At 40.6% G+C, this 20,170-nt stretch overlaps 1 protein-coding gene across 3 annotated transcripts in view; it reads left to right on the forward strand.

Annotated features, from left to right (window-relative positions):
* DIAPH2 (diaphanous related formin 2) overlaps nt 1-20,170 on the forward strand; it is a 953,710-nt gene that overhangs the window by 756,501 nt on the left and 177,039 nt on the right. For all 3 annotated transcript variants that reach the window (XM_055269479.2, XM_055269480.2, XM_055269478.2), the window contains one exon: nt 13,858-13,953. In XM_055269479.2, coding sequence (XP_055125454.1) covers nt 13,858-13,953 — 96 coding nt within the window. The remainder of the gene's footprint in view (nt 1-13,857; nt 13,954-20,170) is intronic.

Genomic DNA, 20,170 nt, shown 5'->3' on the forward strand with positions numbered 1-20,170 from the left:
AATGTAATGTTTTCAGAGGCTTAAGTCCCATTTCTTCCATGAAATCTTCCCCAACTCCTCAAGCCCACGGAAAGCATAGTTTTATTTTTAAAAATGACTTCATATGTGTAAGTATTATCTCACATGGAAGGGTCCTACTTTCAGTAAGAAGCCTTTTGCTTCTATGGGATCATTTAACAGTGATTGGTTCATAGCAACTTTTTTCAACTTTGAGCAGCTCAACTTTTGCAGAAAGCTTTAATTATACAATCTAGAATTCAAGGAGGCTATAACAGTGAATTAAAACCATTATGCCTGGGTTGTTTTTTAGGAAATGATTTTTATAGTATTGGCTTTACTTTAGTAATTTTCAAGGTGTGATAAACTGGAATACAGTCTTAGGGAATGAGAGAGTCCAGGGCACTCAGTGCTTAAGTTCCTAGAGGAGTAAGGGGTATTCTAATTAATAATGTTTGATAAAAAGGAAGGAGAGCACAGAGTAGTTTCAAAAACTATGAAGGGTCAGAGATTTTGCCCTACTTGCATGCCAACAAGTTAGCCTGCTGCAGTTTCAGCGATGCTGGCAGAACACACAAGACTCTCGGGTCAGAGACACATAACTCTTGTTATTCATGACACAGCAAGTAATATGAGCTTCACGTTCACATTGTTTTCCTTTGCCCTCCAACCCCCAGAGTTGGAAAGCAAACCTAGACCAGGGTTGGGGAGGCAAACCTAGGTGGATGCTGCACTCACGGTGGGTTTGTGTCATTGCTGAAGAGTCCCATGCTTAGGGAACCCAAATCTTTTATAATGGACTGAACACAAACCTGCCTGACATTTTTCCTAGAGGGAGATATAACCTGTCTGCAAAGCAAATGAACCTGTCGTCTTCTCTAGAGGAAGACACTGTATCTTCCAAGGTTGTTTTCTGTAAAAACATCCTTGAAAAGATAGTACAGAAAAAGGCCATCAGTGCCTCTGTTCACAAAATGTGCAGAAATGTGAGAAACCCATAGAGAATTGTCTGTAAGTAAGTATGTGCTAGCCAATAGGGAATAGGCTTGCACAAAGGTATAGCAGAGGTAATTAATTTACCTAGTGCTAATTGTAATCTGTATCATCTCCAAACCCTTTTGTGAAAATTAAGACAACACAACACAAGTAAATGCTGATACTGAAAATTAAGCAGCAGACATTCGGCATGTACTAAATGACAAATACTATGGGAAACATGAAAAAGAAGGTACAACCCATGCCTTTTATTTGATATGATGATATGTAGCTCATGCAAAGCCCACAGACTGCATGCAGCCCACCTAAGTCCTTAGTAATATCTGTGACTTTCAGGATGATTAGAAAGTTGCTTCTAAAGTGTTACCTCTCAGATATGCCCATATGTTATTATTTTAGTGGCTAAAAGCATTACAAAATTTTCCCTTGATACTCTTTCACTCAGTTAAATAGGTATTGTACGTTGTAAAAAACACATTTTTTGCACGTGTTCAATAAAGTTTTTGTCTTTTTTAATGAAATAAACACATAAACATTTTTTTTCTTGAGGTTGAACTCATAGACCAAAAAAACCTACTCACTACTAATTACACCTAAGTAAGAATTAATGGTTCTATGAACTTGGAAATTCTAAGTGAACTGTCACCCTCAAATTAAATCACATACAAAATTTCACTGAAATGCATTCAAAATGAAGAGTAACTTCTTTCAAAGGATCATGTTGACTTCCATTTTGTTTTAGGAAGACTAACTGAAATATAATCAATCCCATGATTATATTCATAAAACCTTGATTCAATAAGGTTAGACGTTTTATGAAAAATACTCAGCTTCTTTGAAAGTTATCGTGGAGCAAAAGAAAAAGTAATGGGGGACTGAAGCCTACATTTGTTTCCTTTAATACATCAGTGATATTTACAAAGATTTTCTTTTTAGCAGAACTATTTAGCATGTACGTTCTCAGAAGGGACAATATTACCCCAAAAGGGATGAGTACTGGTTCTTGGGAATGTGGGTGGAAAAACATCTTGGATATTGCAATGGTTTCTAGCCTTCCAAAGGACCGTGGTACATAAACAGATGTAGAAGATATCTGTGGCATTAAGTGTTAACAATAGGGAGCATTAGAAAAAATATCTAAAAAGACTCCCAGTGGGAGGAAGACAATAATGAAAAAAGGTTGAGAGACACTGCTCTAGCATAATATTTCGACAAGTATAGTGAGGTGGCAACTACTAAATTAAGCAAAGGTATTTATTTTTAATCCTACTTGACTTTATTTGTTTTGAGACAGGGTCTCACTCTGTCACCCAGGCTGGAGTGCAGTGGCATGCTCGTGGCTCACTGCAACCCCAACCTCCCAGGCTCAAGTGACCCTTCTGCCCCAGCCTCCTGAGTAGCTGAGACTAATGTGTAGTGTAGCACATTCCACCACACCCAGCTATTTTTTTTTTGTATTTTTTGTAAAGATGGGGTTTCACCATGTTGTCCAGGCCGGTCTCAAACTCCTGAGCTTAAGTGATCCTCCCACCTTGGCCTGCCAAAGTACTGGGATTACAGGCATGAGCCACCGCACCCAGCCTCCTCTCAACTTTTTGTCATATTTGTTTTTCCATCTTTTTATCTAATTACAATATAATAGCATTAAAGAATTTTAATAAAACAATATCTATAATGTTATACATTTTTATGTTTGCCTATTATTTAGGTAAATCATAAATACATTTTTTCAGTAATTTACATATATTTACTTTTCTACATAGTCTTTATAATTATCATTTTTGTAAGGATACATAAAATTTCACTTGTGCTGTTGTTCTCACGTTCTTGTACTTATATATCTCTAAAAATTCCTTCCCTGTCTTCTTTGCAATTCTGGTTCTCCTGACTGTCTGTTAAAAGTTGGGTTTCTCTGATTCTGGGGAGGGGATTAGGAAGACATTAGTCAAAAGACACAAAATTTCAGTTGGACAAGAGGAATAAGCTCAAGAGATTTATTGTACATCATGGTAACAGTAGTTAATAACAATATATTGTGTATTCAAAAATTGCTCAGAGATTTTAAGTGTTCTGACTACCAAAAAATGGTGACATATGTTAAACGCTTGATTTAGTCATTCCACAATGTTTATATATATTAAAACATCATGGCGGGGTGCAGTGGCTCATACCTGTAATCCTACCACCTTGGGAGGCCGAGGTTGGCTGATCACTTGAGGTCAGGAGTTTGAGACCAGCCTGGCCAACATGGTAAAACCTCGTTTCTACTAAAAATACAAAAAAAAATTAGCCGCACATGGTGGCGCACATTTGTAATCCCAGCTACTTGGGAGGCTGAGGCAGGAGAATCGCTTGAACTTGGGAGGTGGAGGCTGCAGTGAGCCTCGATCACACCATTGCACTCCAACCTTGGCAACAGAGGGAGACTCTGTCTCAAAAAAAAAAAAAAAAAAAATCATATACTGGGTGTGTGTGTGTATGTATATGTGTGTGTCTGTGTGTTGTATAACTTTTACTTGTCAATTAAAAATTCTTAAATATTTTTTAAAAAGTTGAGGTTCTCTGGAATTGCATCTTCTATTCTCTCCTTCTTCTAATATACTTTTTCAGGGTAGGTAATCTCATCCACCATCCAATGACACTCAAATCTTTATCTCCAGCCCAGAGTTCACTCTTGCATTTCAGACCCACATTTCCAACTTCTTTTTCATTATTTCTACTTATATATTTCTTAGATGTATCAAATAGATCACATTTTCTTTTTTTTTTTTTTTTTTTTTTTTTTTTTATTATACTTTAGGGTTTTAGGGTACATGTGCACAATGTGCAGGTTTGTTACATATGTATCCATGTGCCATGTTGATTTCCTGCACCCATTAACTCGTCATTTAGCATTAGGTGTATCTCCTAAAGCTGTCCATCCCCCCTCCCCCCACCCCACAACAGTCCCCGGAGCGTGATGTTCCCCTTCCTGTGTCCATGAGTTCTCATTGTTCAATTCCCACCTATGAGTGAGAACATGCGGTGTTTGGTTTTTTGTCCTTGCGATAGTTTACTGAGAATGATGTTTTCCAGTTTCATCCATGTCCCTACAAAGGACACGAACTCATCATTTTTTATGGCTGTATAGTATTCCATGGTGTATATGTGCCACATTTTCTTAATCCAGTCTATCGTTGTTGGACATTTGGGTTGGTTCCAACTCTTTGCTATTGTGAACAGTGCCGCAATAAACATACGTGTGCATGTGTCTTTATAGCAGCATGATTTATAGTCCTTTGGGTATATACCCAGTAATGGGATGGCTGGGTCAAATGGTATTTCTAGTTCGAGATCCCTGAGGAATCGCCACACTGACTTCCACAATGGTTGAACTAGTTTACAGTCCCACCAACAGTGTAAAAGTGTTCCTATTTCTCCACATCCTCTCCAGCACCTGTTGTTTCCTGATTTTTTAATGATGGCCATTCTAACTGGTGTGAGATGGTATCTCACTGTGGTTTTGATTTGCATTTCTCTGATGGCCAGTGATGAGGAGCATTTCTTCATGTGTTTTTTGGCTGCATAAATGTCTTCTTTTGAGAAGTGTCTGTTCATGTCCTCTGCCCACTTTTTGATGGGGTTGTTTGTTTTTTTCTTGTAAATTTGTTTGAGTTCATTGTAGATTCTGGATATTAGCCCTTTGTCAGATGAGTAGGTTGCAAAAATTTTCTCCCATTGTGTAGGTTGCCTGTTCACTCTGATGATAGTTTCTTTTGCTGTGCAGAAGCTCTTTAGTTTAATGAGATCCCATTTGTCGATTTTGGCTTTTGTTGCCATTGCTTTTGGTGTTTTAGACATGAAGTCCTTGCCCACGCCTATGTCCTGAATGGTATTGCCTAGGTTTTCTTATAGGATTTTAATGGTTTTAGGTCTAACATATAAGTCTTTAATCCATCTTGAATTAATTTTTGTATAAGGTGTAAGGAAGGGATCCAGTTGCAGCTTTCTACATATGGCTAGCCAGTTTTCCCAGCACCATTTATTAAATAGGGAATCCTTTCCCCATTTCTTGTTTTTGTCAGGTTTGTCAAAGATCAGATAGTTGTAGCTATGCGGCATCATTTCTGAGGGCTCTGTTCTGTTCCATTGATCTATGTCTCTGTTGTGGTACCAGTACCATGCTGTTTTGGTTACTGTAGCCTTGTAGTAGAGTTTAAAGTCAGGTAGCGTGATGCCTCCAGCTTTGTTCTTTTGGCTTAGGATTGACTTGGCGATGCGGGCTCTTTTTTGGTTCCATATGAACTTTAAAGTAGTTTTTTCCAATTCTGTGAAGAAAGTCATTGGTAGCTTGATGGGGATGGCATTGAATCTATAAATTACCTTGGGCAGTATGGCCATTTTCACGATATTGATTCTTCCAACCCATGAGCATGGAATGTTCTTCCATTTGTTTGTATCCTCTTTTATTTCATTGAGCAGTGGTTTGTAGTTCTCCTTGAAGAGGTCCTTCACATCCCTTGTAAGTTGGATTCCTAGGTATTTTATTCTCTTTGAAGCAATTGTGAATGGGAGTTCACTCATGATTTGGCTCTCTGTTTGTCTGTTATTGGTGTACAAGAATGCTTGTGATTTTTGTACATTAATTTTGTATCCTGAGACTTTGCTGAAGTTGCTAATCAGCTTAAGGAGATTTTGGGCTGAGACAATGGGGTTTTCTAGATATACAATCATGTCATCTGCAAACAGGGACAATTTGACTTCCTCTTTTCCTAATTGAATACCCTTTATTTCCTTCTCCTGCCTGATTGCTCTGGCCAGAACTTCCAGCACTATGTTGAATAGGAGCGGTGAGAGAGGGCATCCCTGTCTTGTGCCAGTTTTCAGAGGGAATGCTTCCAGTTTTTGGCCATTCAGTATGATATTGGCTGTGGGTTTGTTGTAGATAGCTCTTATTATTTTGAGATACCTACCATCAATACCTAATTTATTGAGAGTTTTTAGCATGAAGGGTTGTTGAATTTTGTCAAAGGCCTTTTCTGCATCTATTGAGATAATCATGTGGTTTTTGTCTTTGGTTCTGTTTATATGCTGGATTACATTTATTGATTTGCATATGTTGAACCAGCCTTGCATCCCAGGGATGAAGCCCACTTGATCATGGTGGATAAGCTTTTTGATGTGCTGCTGGATTCGGTTTGCCAGTATTTTATTGAGGATTTTTGCATCAATGTTCATCAAGGATATTGGTCTGAAATTCTCTTTTTTGGTTATGTCTCTGCCAGGTTTTGGTATCAGGACGATGCTGGCTTCGTAAAATGTGTTAGGGAGGATTCCCTCTTTTTCTATCGATTGGAATAGTTTCAGAAGGAATGGTACCAGTTCCTCCTTGTACCTCTGGTAGAATTCAGCTGTGAATCCATCAGGTCCTGGACTCTTTTTGGTTGGTAAGCTATTGATTATTGCCACAATTTCAGAGCCTGTTATTGGTCTATTCAGAGATTCAACTTCTTCCTGGTTTAGTCTTGGGAGGGTGTATTTGTCGAGGAATTTATCCATTTCTTCTAGATTTTCTAGTTTATTTGCATAGAGGTGTTTGTAGTATTCTCTGATGGTAGATTGTATTTCTGTGGGATCGGTGGTGATATCCCCTTTTTCATTTTTTATTGCATCTATTTGATTCTTCTCTCTTCTTTATTAGTCTTGCTAGCGGTCCATCAATTTTGTTGATCTTTTCAAAAAACCAGCTCCTGGATTCATTAATCTTTTGAAGGGTTTTTTGTGTCTCTATTTCCTTCAGTTCTGCTCTGATTTTAGTTATTTCTAGCCTTCTGCTAGCTTTTGAATGTGTTTGCTCTTGCTTTTCTCGTTCATTTAAATTGTGACGTTAGGGTGTCAATTTTGGATCTTTCCTGCTTTCTCTTGTGGGCATTTAGTGCTATAAATTTCCCTCTACACACCGCTTTGAACGTGTCCCAGAGATTCTGGTATGTTGTGTCTTTGTTCTCGTTGGTTTCAAAGAACATCTTTATTTCTGCCTTCATTTCATTATGTACCCAATAGTCATTCAGGAGCAGGTTGTTCAGTTTCCATGTAGTTGCGCGGTTTTGACTGAGTTTCTTAATCCTGAGTTCTAGTTTGATTGCACTGTGGTCTGAGAGATAGTTTGTTATAATCTCTGTTCTTTTACATTTGCTGAGAAGAGCTTTACTTCCAACTATGTGGTCAATTTTGGAATAGGTGTGGTGTGGTGCTGAAAAAAATGTATATTCTGTTGATTTGGGGTGGAGAGTTCTGTAGATGTCTATTAGGTCCACTTTATGTAGAGCTGAGTTCAATTCCTGGATATCCTTGTTAACTTTCTGTCTCGTTGACCTGTCTAATGCTGACAGTGGGGTGTTAAAATCTCCCATTATTATTGTGTGGGAGTTTAAGTCCCTTTGTAGGTCACTGAGGACTTGCTTTATGAATCTGGGTGCTCCTGTGTTGGGTGCATATATATTTAGGATTTTTAGCTCTTCTTGTTGAATTGATCCCTTTACCATTATGTAATGGCCTTCTTTGTCTCTTTTGATCTTTGTTGGTTTAAAGTCTATTTTATCAGAGACTAGGATTGCAACCCCTGCCTTTTTTTGTTTTCCAGTTGCTTGATAGATCTTCCTCCATCCCTTTATTTTGAGTCTATGTGTGTCTCTGCACGTGAGATGGGTTTCCTGAATACAGCACACTGATGGGTCCTGACTCCTTATCCAGTTTGCCAGTCTGTGTCTTTTGATTGGAGCATTTAGCCCATTTACATTTAACGTGAATATTGTTATGTGTGAATCTGATCCTGTCATTATGATGTTAGTTGGTTATTTTGCTCGTTAGTTGCTATAGTTTCTTCCTAGCCTCGATGGTCTTTACAATTTGGCATGTTTTTGCAGGGGCTGGTACCGGTTGTTCCTTTCCATGTTTAGTGCTTCCTTCAGGAGCTCTTTTAGGGCAGGCCTGGTGGTGACAAAATCACTCAGCGTTTGCTTGTCTGTAAAGTATTTTATTTCTCCTTCACTTATGAAGCTTAGTTTGGCGGGATAGGAAATTCTGGGCTGAAAATTCTTTTCTTTAAGAATGTTGAATATCGGCCCCCACTCTCTTCTGGCTTGTAGAGTTTCTGCTGAGAGATCAGCTGTTAGTCTGATGGGCTTCCCTTTGTGGGTAACCCGACCTTTCTCTCTGGCTGCCCTTAACATTTTTTCCTTCATTTCCACTTTGGTGAATCTGACAATTATGTGTCTTGGAGTTGCCCTTCTCGAGGAGTATCTTTGTGGCATTCTCTGTATTTCCTGAATCTGAATGCTGGCCTGCCTTGCTAGATTGGGGAAGTTCTCCTGGATAATATCTTGCAGAGTGTTTTCCAACTTGGTTCCATTCTCCCCATCATTTTCAGGTACACCAATGAGACGTAGGTTTGGTCTTTTCACATAGTCCCAAATTTCTTGGAGGCTTTGTTCATTTCTTTTTATTCTTTTTTCTCTAAACTTCCCTTCTCTCTTCATTTCATTCATTTCATCTTCTATCAGCAATACCCTTTCTTCCAGTTGATCGCATCTGCTACTGAGGCTTCTGCATTCTTCGCGTAGTTCTCGAAACTTGGCTTTCAGCTCCATCATCTCCTTTAAGCCCTTCTCTCCATTGGTTATTCTAGTTATCCATTCTTCTAATTTTTTTTCAAAGTTTTTAACTTCTTTGCTATTGTTTTGAATTTCCTCTCGTAGCTCAGAGTAGTTTGATCGTCTGAAGCCTTCTTCTCTCAACTCATCAAAGTCATCCTCCATCCAGCTTTGTTCCGTTGCTGGTGAGGAACTGCGTTCCTTTGGAGGAGGAGAGGTGCTCTGTTTTTTAGAGTTTCCAGTTTTTTTGGTCTGTTTTTTCCCCATCTTTGTGGTTTTGTCTACTTTTTGTCTTCGATGATGGTGATGTACAGATGGGTTTTTGGTGTGGATGTCCTTTCTGTTTGTTAATTTTCCTTCTACCAGACAACACCCTCAGCTGCAGGTCTGTTGGAGTTTACTAGAGGTCCACTCCAGACCCTGTTTGGCTGGGTGTCAGCACCGGTGGCTGCAGAACAGCAGATTTTCATGAGACCACAAATTCAGCTGTCTGATAGTTCCTCTGAAAGTTTTGTCTCAGAGGAGTACCCGGTTGAATGAGGTGTCAGTCTGTCCCTACTGGGGGGTGCCTCCCAGTTAGGCTGCTCAGGGGTGAGGGACCCACTTTAGGAGGCAGTCTGTCCGTTCTCAGATCTCCAGCTGCGTGCTGGGAGAACCACTACTCTCTTCAAAGCTGTCAGTCAGACAGGGACATTTAAGGCTGTGGAGGTTCTGGCTGAGTTTTTGGTTGTCTGTGCCCTGCCCCCAGAGGTGGAGCCTACAGAGGCAGGCAGGCCTCCTTGGGCTGTGGTGGGCTCCACCCAGTTCGAGCTTCCTGGCTGCTTTGTTTACCTAAGCAAGCCTGGGCAATGGCGGGCGCCCCTCCCCCAGCCTCGTTGCCGCCTTGCAGCGTGATCTCAGACTGCTGTGCTAGCAATCAGCAAGACTCTGTGGGCATAGGACCCTCCGAGCCAGGTGCGGGACACAATCTCCTAGTGTGCCGTTTTCCAGGCCCGTTGGAAAAGCGCAGTATTAGGACCGGACTGACCCGATATTCCAGGTGCCGTCTGTTTCCCCTTTCTTTGACTAGGAAAGGGAACTCCCTGACCCCTTGCGCTTCCCGAGTGAGGCAATGCCTCGCCCTGCTTCGGCTCGCGCACAGTGCGCTTCACCGACTGTCCTGAACCCACTGTTAGGCACTCCCTAGTGAGATGAAAGCGGTACCTCAAGCAGAAATGCAGAAATCACCCGTCTTCTGTGTCGCTGGGGCTGGGAGCTGGAGACCGGGGCTGTTCCTATTCGGCCATCTTGGCTCCCATTGTCAGCTCTTGCAAGGATGTAGAACCACATTCACTGTTGCTTCACACACACACGGTGTTCTCCAGATCACATTTTCTTATACTTGTTTATCCCTGGTCATCTAAACTCCTCTCCTTAATCTCACCCTCCTTCTCTTGCCTGCTAAGTCCTATTGACTGTATTAATGCCTTCAAAATATCCATCCTCTCCATTCACTTTGCTCACTGTTTAGTTCAGGATATGTGTTATTTAGACAATTACGCTATGCACCTAAAAATTTCCCTGCCGTTTTTTTTTTTTTGTTTTGTTTTGTTTTTGAGATGGAGTCTCGCTCTGTCACCCAGGCTGGTTGGAGTGCAGTGGCGTGATCTCGGCTCACCACAACTTCCACTTCCCAGGTTCAAGCGATTCTCCTGTCTCAGCCTCCCGAGTAGCTCGGATTACAGGCGCCTGCCACCACACCTGGCTAATTTTTTCTATTTTTAGTAGAATCGGGGTTTCACCATGTTGGTCAGGCTGGTCTTGAACTCCTGACCTCAAGTGATCCTCCCACCTTGGCCTCCCAAAGTGCTGGGATTACAGGTGTGAGCCACTGTACCCGGCCAAAATTTCCCTGCCTTTTGTCTCACCATCCTCTGAGTCATTCTCCGCAATGCTGTCTAACAAGTCTTTCTAAAGAGTAAATCTGATCAGGTTACTTCCTTTTTTTTTTTTTTTTTTTTTTTTTTTTTTTTTTTTTTTTTTTGAGACGGAGTCTCGCTCTGTCGCCCAGGCTGGAGTGCAGTGGCGCCCTCTCGGCTCACTGCAAGCTCCGCCTCCCGGGTTCACGCCATTCTCCTGCCTCAGCCTCTCTGAGTAGCTGGGACTACAGGCGCCCGCCACTACGCCCGGCTAATTTTTTTGTATTTTTAGTAGAGACGGGGTTTCACCGTGGTCTCGATCTCCTGACCTCGTGATCCGCCCGCCTCGGCCTCCCAAAGTGCTGGGATTACAAGCGTGAGCCACCACGCCCGGCCTTACTTCCTTTTGTTTGTAGTTGATATGCCAGTACAGTAACCACCATCTGCATGTGGCTATTGAGTGCCTGAAATGTAACTAATCTGAATTGACGTGTGCAGAAGTAAATATGTACTAGATTTCTAAGAGTTAGTCTGATAAGAAGAATGTAAAATACATCATTTTGAAAATACATTTGGTTGAATGTTTACTTAATGTATTAAAAATCAATTTGGCCAGGCGCAGTAGCTCACGCCTGAAATCCCAGTACTTTGGGAGGCCGAGGCAGGCGGATCACTTGAGGTCAGGAGTTCGAGACCAGCCTGGCCAACATGGTGAAACCCCAACTCTACTAAAAATACAAAAATTAGCCCGGCATGGTGGCAGGCGCCCGTAATCCTAGCTACGTGGGAGGCTGAGGCAGGAGAGTTGCTTGAACCCAGGAGGCAGAGGTTGTAGTGAGCGGAGATTGCACCACTGCACTACAGCCTGTTCAACAGAACAAGACTCTGGCTCAAAAGAAAAAAAAATCAATTTTACCTTTTTTTATTTTTTAATATTACTACTAGAATATTTAGCATTATTTATGTGGTTCACATTTATGGCCTGCATTTTATACCTAGTGAATACTGTCAGCTTATCGAATAGTGTTCAAGCCCCATATCATAGAATTTTCGTCTTTCATCATCTGGGCACTAATTCCTAGTTCATTTCAACTTCTGCCAGCTATTGAGCAAAGAGTACTGGGCTTGGTATTAGACTGATCTGAGTTCATACCTGGGCCTCTCCACCACAGTTGAAATACATATAGTACTTATCTCAGTATGTTGTGAGGATTAAAATATCTAACAACTGTAAAGTGTCAACTGCATATAATTTAATTCTCCCAAGTACATTCTAGCCATACCAAACTACCTTCAGGTCTTCTTTTTTTTTCTATTGAAAAGAGCAGGTGATACTTCAGATGTGTCTGTGACCTTAATGAATGTTGTTTTGTTTGTTTTGTTTTTGTTTTTGTAGATGGAATCTCACTCTGTTGCCCAGGCTGGAGTGCAGTGGTACAATCTCGGCTCACTGTAACCTCTGCCTCCCGGGTTCAAGTTCAAGCGATTCTCCTGCCTCAACCTCCCGAGTAGCTGGGACTACAAGTGCCCACCACCACGCCTGGCTAATTTTTATATTTTTGGTAGAGTCTGGGTTTCACCATGTTGGTCAGGCTGGTCTTGAACTCCTGACCTCAAGTTAGCCACCCGCCTCAGCCTCCCAAAGTGCTAGGATTACAGGCATGAGCCACCATGCCTGGCCTCTTAATGAATGTTACAACTACACAATCTCCTTTCCATGTTTACTCAATGGGCTCTACTTCATTTTTCCTGTTTTCACCAAATATTAGACCTGAGAACCTCAGTGTTTCTATTCATTTTTTTTTTCATTCAATACCCCATCCTAGAGAGTTTATTTTAAAAGAATAAATTATTATAATATTGAAGAAGTTTCAAATCAAATGCAGAACATAATCAAAAAATATTTTAGCTTGCTCTTGTCCCATAAGAAAATGTATTTTTGGCTGGGTGCAGTGGCTCATGCCTATAATCCCAGTACTTTGGGAGGCCGAGGTGGGTGGATCACCTGAAGTCAGGAGTTCGCGACCAGCCTGACCAACAGAGAGAAACCCGTCTCTACTAAAAATACAAAAACTAGCCAGGTGTGGTGGTGCACGCCTGTAATCCCAGCTACTCAGGATGCTGAGACAGGAGAATCGCTTGAACCCCAGAGGCAGAGGTTGTGGTGAGCCGAGATCACGCCATTGCACTCCAGCTTGGGCAACAAGAGCAAAACTCTGTCTCAAAAAAAAAAAAAAATGTATTTTCATTTGTGATCTCATACCCCATGGTTAATTTTTTAAACAAAGTAGGATTTAGATTTAACTTTGGAATAGCATCGGAAACAATGTCCTTTCCCTCTTCCCTCCTTCTTCTCTTAACCCTCTTGCCTGCAAATTGTCATCTACCTCAGACTCACACATTTAGCTACCCTTAAGGTAGCCACCTATTTAGGGTCATTTTCATCAGTTAGGCCAGTTAGGAAGAGCAGGCTGAGCTCACTGGGGATTATGCACAGTGTAATAGAGACTTTCTGGCCACTGACACCTTGAGACAAACACTCTAACAAATCTTTAAAGTGTTTTTCATGGCTAGAGTTGTCAAAGATAGGAGTAGGGTAAAATGTTTTAAATGCTGTTTCTCTTAGGAATTTCCACGAACATCTTCTGAGCATCCCACTCATGGCTCCTTAACAGTTCTTTCCCCTAGGAAAAGTTTAGACACACAGCAGCATTCTAAAAAGGAAGTGGGACTCTGGCTGATGTCTCTAAAAGTTAAAATGTGGCCTTTCAGATAATGTGGTCAGCTTTTCTTTATACAGTGTCAGCATCTCAAAATGGTAAAGGATATGGATTAGGTAAGAATTGAATGCAAATGTGTTTTGCAAATAGTGTTTTCTAAGATAATCGCAGATGATGGTTGAATGCCGAAAGTATTAATACAATCAGTATTTAACCTTGTGTAACTCCGCTTCATCAAATCACGCCCTGCACATTGATTGCATTAAGCTGGGTCAGTGGTTTCTTGCTTAGGAATATCTTATAAGAATCTTAACAGGAAGGCAGCAGTAGCTGATCAGCTACTGTTTATTTGCATACTGAGCGTGTCATCAATAATACAAAAGACAAGGTCTTTAAGTTGAAAGAACAGTGGGATTGGCATGAATTTTGCTTAACGGTGCATAATAAGCAAAGTAGTCTGTGGTGCCAGAAACTGACAGGATCCATTATGTTAAAACAGATATATGTCTTTAATTTAGGGATATTATGTAAATCTGACAGGAGTTTTTCCCTTTATTTTCCTGTAGTTTAACTTTAATTGCTCCAAGATTAATTCTGATTTCTCCCTTTCTCCAGAGGGTGATGAGACTGGTGTGATGGATAATCTTCTAGAAGCCCTACAATCAGGTGCAGCATTCAGAGACCGTCGAAAGCGGATTCCAAGGAATCCAGGTAAAATACATTCCACCTCACATAGTATTGTAAAATATGAATGTTCAGAGCAAAGTAGCAACACCAAAAAAAAAAAAAAAAGGAAAAATAAAAATACTTCCTCATGAAGATTTTTTTTAACAGTTGATCTCAGCTCATGTGTGAAATCTCAGCAGGCATCTACATGATTGCAAGTTTCAACTTGGTAAATGTATCTTCAAATAACTAGACTTTACAACAAAAATCGGAAACAAGGACTCCCACTGTGTTTAATATTAAATATTTTAATTGTTATTTTATGAGCATGTGGTTTAGGTGGAAAGTAGTTTAAAACCATAAATGTAATTAAATCATTAAAAGTAATTGGCCCTATGGACATCACATTAACTATTCACAGGTAAGGAAACTGAGACAATGCTTGTTTCTAGAGACCATTTTGGTTTTGCAGTGCAGTCTGTTCTCTGTGATCCATGTTAATAAAGGGAGGAGAGGCACAGATAGTCCAAGATCCCCTCAAATCCCAAAGTTTTTGTTTTTATATTTGATTAGTAACAGTTAAAGCCACACTATGAAAATAGATCTCAGGGGAAGAAAAATCATAAAAGAAGTAAAACAACCTCCCTCACCCAAGTGAACTAGAAAGTTGTCCACTTTCTCTGTTCATACCCTATGGTAGAAGTAAATAATGTAATAGCTCCTCTAAGGATAATCCAAGTAGGCTGAACTGTCTACCTCCTCTCAGTAAGGTTTCCTATTTGTAGTTCATATCTTTCTTGAAGTAGAGAAAGAGATTAGGTATGTTGATTTTAAGACTCCTCTTCATGGGCTGTAAAGCTATATGGAGAAGTAAATGAAAAATGGAAAATTAATAGTCAATATGTAAACTCTACTTCATTTAGATTAATAAGATTTGCCTTAAATAGCCTGCAATTCCAAAAATATTCTCTATTTGGACTGGAAGTTACCATGTGTCATTTAATGGAAATTAGTAGCTCTCAAAACCATTGTACTGCAACAAATGAATGAGAGAAATGGGGCCCAGAACATAGTTGTCCAGGAAAGCTTTTGGCAGTGATGACCTTGATGGCAGAAGGCAATATAAGTTATATTCATCTTTTTCACATTTGGGTGAATCCTGATGGATATTGGGTAACATTCTGCCTCTGCTATTTATGGATGGTCCCTGAGAGATTAGCCTAAAGATAAGATTTGATTGAGAGGAAACAAGTGTTTTGATTGGAGTATAAGACTACTTTTATGTGTATGAATGCATCGTAGATGGCCTACAAAAAGGGTGGAAGGCTGGAGGAAAAAAAGAATGGAAATCTGTATTTATAAGTTCATATTCATTTTGAAGGTAATGCTGCATGGCAGAATACTAGGAGCACTACTCATCTATAACTATGAGGCAGCCATTCCACTTATCTGCAGCCTTTGTCTGTAAATGAGAATGTTCTACCATGCCATCAGAAGCCCCTATCACCTCTTAAGGAAAATAAAAACCTTCGCTGCTCTTTCTTGAACTATCAGAGCAATAGTAGTCAGTGAAAGGTGAACTGAAATAATTTTTGTATCAATTCAGTTCTCTGTTAAGCAGCTGATAAGTGAAAACATGTTATTCTGGGCCATAAAAGAACTGCCATAATTTTTCTAGGCTGTTTATTTTAAAAATGCACATTTGCTAAAGCCCTTGTCTGATTAGTCTCACACCTCATACTGATTCTAGAAAAACTGTACTTGGAGAGAGAGATCATTCCATGGGGTTTCTGTGAGTTTGGTACTCAAGGGAATATAGTGTTGTCAACTGTGAAACACCAAGAATATATTCACAAACTGCATAATTTTGTAGTACTGATTCCAAGTAATCTAAATTGGGATTTCCTTTGGTTTGTAGCTGGAGTGCCTCCATGAACACATAGGGTTAAAAATATCACTTGATTTAGCTGTGGCAGTCATTCCAAGTGGCAGCAGCCAAAGCAAATGTCCAGAGGTAAAACGAAACTCGAATTCAGACAGTGGCAGTGGTTGGGAAGCACCTTGGTCATCAGTAGAAGAGCTGGAAGTGAGGGAGTGGGGACAGAAGGCACAGAGTTTACAAGTCTGCCAAAAAACTCTGTCTGCCTCTTTCTGGAAGAAACAGAACCGGGGACTTTTACAGATTTCCTCCTTGCCTCAGCCCTTCCTAGCTAGATCATCTTTTCCTGCTAGTCCCCTGTTATTTTTACTTTCTTAGGCACCTGATTTGTTTCCTTTCCAAGATCCCATTGACTTGGTATTCTTATACTTTCCCTGTTCAACGTTGACATCCTTGATCTTTTCCAACAACCTCCACTTCAGCATGATGAGATAAAAGCAGAAAAGCCTAATTATAAAGAAGGCTATTTTCCCCCAAGTAAAGTAAAAGAAAAGGAAAATCCAAAAAACTCTAAAATCAGAGTCAACCACAATCAACAAAGATGTACTTACTGCTCTGCTTGCCATTTTCATTACCATCGCTTATAGATGGGAATTACTGTTATATAAAATACGGAGCTCTACCATTGTGTTTCTAATTGTAATCTTCTTATTTATTTTTTATTTATTATTATTTTTTTGAGACGGAGTCTTGCCCTGTTGCCCAGACTGGAGTACAGTGGTGGGATCTCGGCCCACTGCAACCTCCACCTCCTGGGTTCAAGAGATTCTCGTGCCTCAGCCTCCCCAGTATCTGGGATTACAGGCACATACCACCATGCCCAGCTAATTGTTGTATTTTTATTTTATTTTTATTTTTATATTTTGAGACAGAGTCTCGCTCTGTCACCCAGGCTGCAGTACAGTGGCACGATCTTGGCTCACTGCAGCCTCTACCTCCCAGGTTCAAGTGATTCTGCTGACTCAGCCTCCCGAATAGCTGGGACTACAGGTGCCCGCCACTGCGTCCAGCTAGTTTTTGTATTTTTAGTAGAGATGGTGTTTTGCCAGGTTGGCCAGGCTGGCCTCAAACTCCTGACCTCAGGTGATCTGCCCACCTCGGCCTCCCAAAGTGCTGGGATTACAGGCGTGAGCCACCATGCCCAGCCAAATTGTATTTTTAGTAGAGACGGTGTTTCGCCCTATTGCCCAGGCTGGTCTCAAACTCCTGACCTCAGGTGATCTACCCACCTGGGCCTCCCAAATTGCCAGGAGTACAGGTGTGAGGCACAGTGCCCGGCCATCTAATTGTAATGCTTTTAAATTTATATGTAAACAAAATGAGGTGATAGTCTGTATTCTTCATTAGAAAATCAAAATGTTAATAAATGATATGATTAGTTGCCTAAATTATAAATCGCCCACTCTGAGCCTGTGCCCCCTACCCAAGACCTACCATATTTAGTAACTCAGAAGGAGCTTCCAAATATTGCCTCCAGCCCATTCAGCGGAATGTGCTGTTTCAGTTAAGTACCAAAAGGCATTTCAAGGTAGACTATCATATCAGTAGTGATAATTGAAAATATATTTTTTTTAATAAAAAACAAAAAGTCTGGGCGTGGTGGCTCATGCCTATAATCCCAGCGCTTTGGGAGGCCGAGGTGAGAGGATCGTTTGAGCTTAGGAGTTTGAGGACAGCCTGAGCAACATAGCAAAACCCCATCTCTACAAAAAAATACAAAAAAAAATTAGCCAAGCATGGTGGCATGTGCCTGTAGTCCCAGCTACTCAGGCGGCTGAGGTGGGAGGATTGCTTGAGCACGGTAGGCAGATGTTGCAATGAGTAGAGATCATACCACTGCACTGCAGCCTGGATGACAGAGCCAGACCCTGACTCAAAAAAAGAAAAAAGAAAATATTAACTGGTGTATCACAGGCCCCAGGTAGTCGAAATGTACACAGGTGATAAATAACGACTCCGGTTGTACTGGTGCATACTAGCTGAATATTAACCCAGATCACAAGCTTTGCTGATGTCAAAATCAGAGATTAGGAAATGAGCCCCTAAATATTCATTTATTGTACATCTGCTGTGTAAAAGGTACTATGCTATACATGATGAGGGAAGATGTAGAAATAATTAAGATAAGATTTCCTTAGTTATAAGACCCTGTGTATTATAGGAACAATAAAAAGCACAGACAGACTACAGAATAAGGCAGAAGATAATAAGTATCATACAAGAGGTGTTAATAACGTTAATATTATGTGACTTCAGAGGATGGGACTTGCATGCATTATCAGATATATCGGAAAAATAATAATGGAGGAAAAGACTGAAGGATGAGTAGGGATTCCAACAGTGAGAGCTGGAGTTGGGGATAGTGGGCATTTTAGTCAAAAGAAATGTCATTAAGAAAAACAGAGGCAAGAAAGTTCAAAGCATTTTTCAACAATGGCAAACAGTACAGTAAGAAAATGGGATATATATAGTATAGAAGCATAGGGGTAATTCTGGAAAATTAGGTTGGCTCCATATCATGGCGTGCTTGAATGAGAGACTAAGGTGTTAACTTACAATTCTTTAAGCAATGGGGATTTATTGAAGGTTTTTAAGCAGTGGAGGAACACAATCAAAGTTACGCATTAGAATATTTAATCTAAAGGAGTATAAGTAATCAATTAGGAGTGTATTGTCATATTCTTATTTGGAGATAATTTAGAGTGAGAGAAGTAGTCAAGAGGCAAAGATAACCCTATAGCTTTGAGTATGACTGGCTTAAGAAGACAGCTGGGTTACTAAACTTTTTTTTTTTTTTTTTTTTGAGAAAGAGTCTCGCTCTGTTGCCAGGCTGAAGTGCAGTGGTGCGATCTCCGCTCACTGCAACCTCCGCCTCCCAGGTTCAAGCAATTTTCGTGCCTCAGCCTCCTGAGTAGCTGGGATTACAGGCACGCGCCACCACACCCAGCTAATTTTTTTTTTAATTTTTAGTGGAGACGAGGTTTCATCATATTGGCCAGGATGGTCTCGATCTCCTGACCTCATGATCCGCCTGCCTTGGCCTCCCAAAGTGCTGGGACTGCAGGTGTGAGCTACCGCACCCAGCCGTAAGGTTACTAAACTATTAAGATCAAGAAAAGGAGTGGTGATAGTAGAAGAAGGTAAATTCAGTTTTGGATAAGTTAAACTGAAAGTGATAGCAGAACATTGAGGTCAAGATGTCCAGAAGGTTCTTGGAAATATAGTTACAGATTTCATGACAAAATGAATTCTTGAGTGTTCTGGATATAGTGTGGATAGGGGAAGGGATTGTTATAGGGATTTTTAAGAGAAAAGAAAACCAAAGACAGAGGCTTGAAAACGCCTTCACTAAGGGGCTAAAAGAAGATAGACAAGGAGCAATTGGGCAGGTAGGAGGAGAATCCACACATTATTGTCCTAGAAACAAAGGAAGAGGGAAGTACTAAGAAGGCAGGAGAGGTGAACATTTTTGACAATGAGATATGCTCTGGTGGAATAAAAAAGGGTAAAAACCCAATGATTTGTTATTTGGGAGCTTTCTAATGACTTTTTGAAGAGCATCCTTTCAATATTGTGATGAAACTGGGAAGAGAATACAGAGCTATGCAGAGTAGATGGTGAGGCTATAGGGAAAGATCATATTCATTCAACAGTTGAGCAATCTTATTGAATGCCTCCTCGGTGCATTATACTGAGTTAGGTACTGAGGATACAAAATCAAACGGGAGCCTAGAGGAGCTCACATACTGTTTGGGAAAACACAAATATAAACCACGTGATCAATTTACAATGCGGTCTTCTATATGCTGTAATAGAGATAGGAACAGTAAGCCTGTGCAGCACAGGAGTTAGAGTAACCACTCCCAAACCGCCACCTCTCTCCTTTGTGTCTGTATAATATGGGCTATTCTTTCTGGCAGTTTGCTGGGTGAAAGGTACATCTCATTTTTCCTTAACAACCTAGTATGGATTTATCTTCTGTGAATTTTGCTAAGTCTTTCTTGATCCTGTGTTGTTACAGCCTTTGTTACCACATAAGATAATAAGTTGCATACGTTTACCATCTACTTTGTAAAGAATTGCCCTGACTGTGTAATTGTAAGATCAAAGATAAGCTTTGGAGGAAAAAGAAGCACATAGAGAGACACCTTGCAGGAGTGAAAACGACTCTTTTTTTTTTTTTTTCTTTTTTCTGAGATGGAGTCTCACTCTGTTGCCCAGGCTGGAGTGCGGTGGCGTGATCTAGGCTCACTGCAAGCTCCGCCTCCCAGGTTCGTGCCATTCTCCTGCCTCAGCCTCCCAAGTAGCTGGGACTACAGGGCC

Source organism: Symphalangus syndactylus, chromosome X (assembly GCF_028878055.3).
Source record: "Symphalangus syndactylus isolate Jambi chromosome X, NHGRI_mSymSyn1-v2.1_pri, whole genome shotgun sequence".
Classification (NCBI taxonomy): Eukaryota; Metazoa; Chordata; class Mammalia; order Primates; family Hylobatidae; genus Symphalangus; species Symphalangus syndactylus.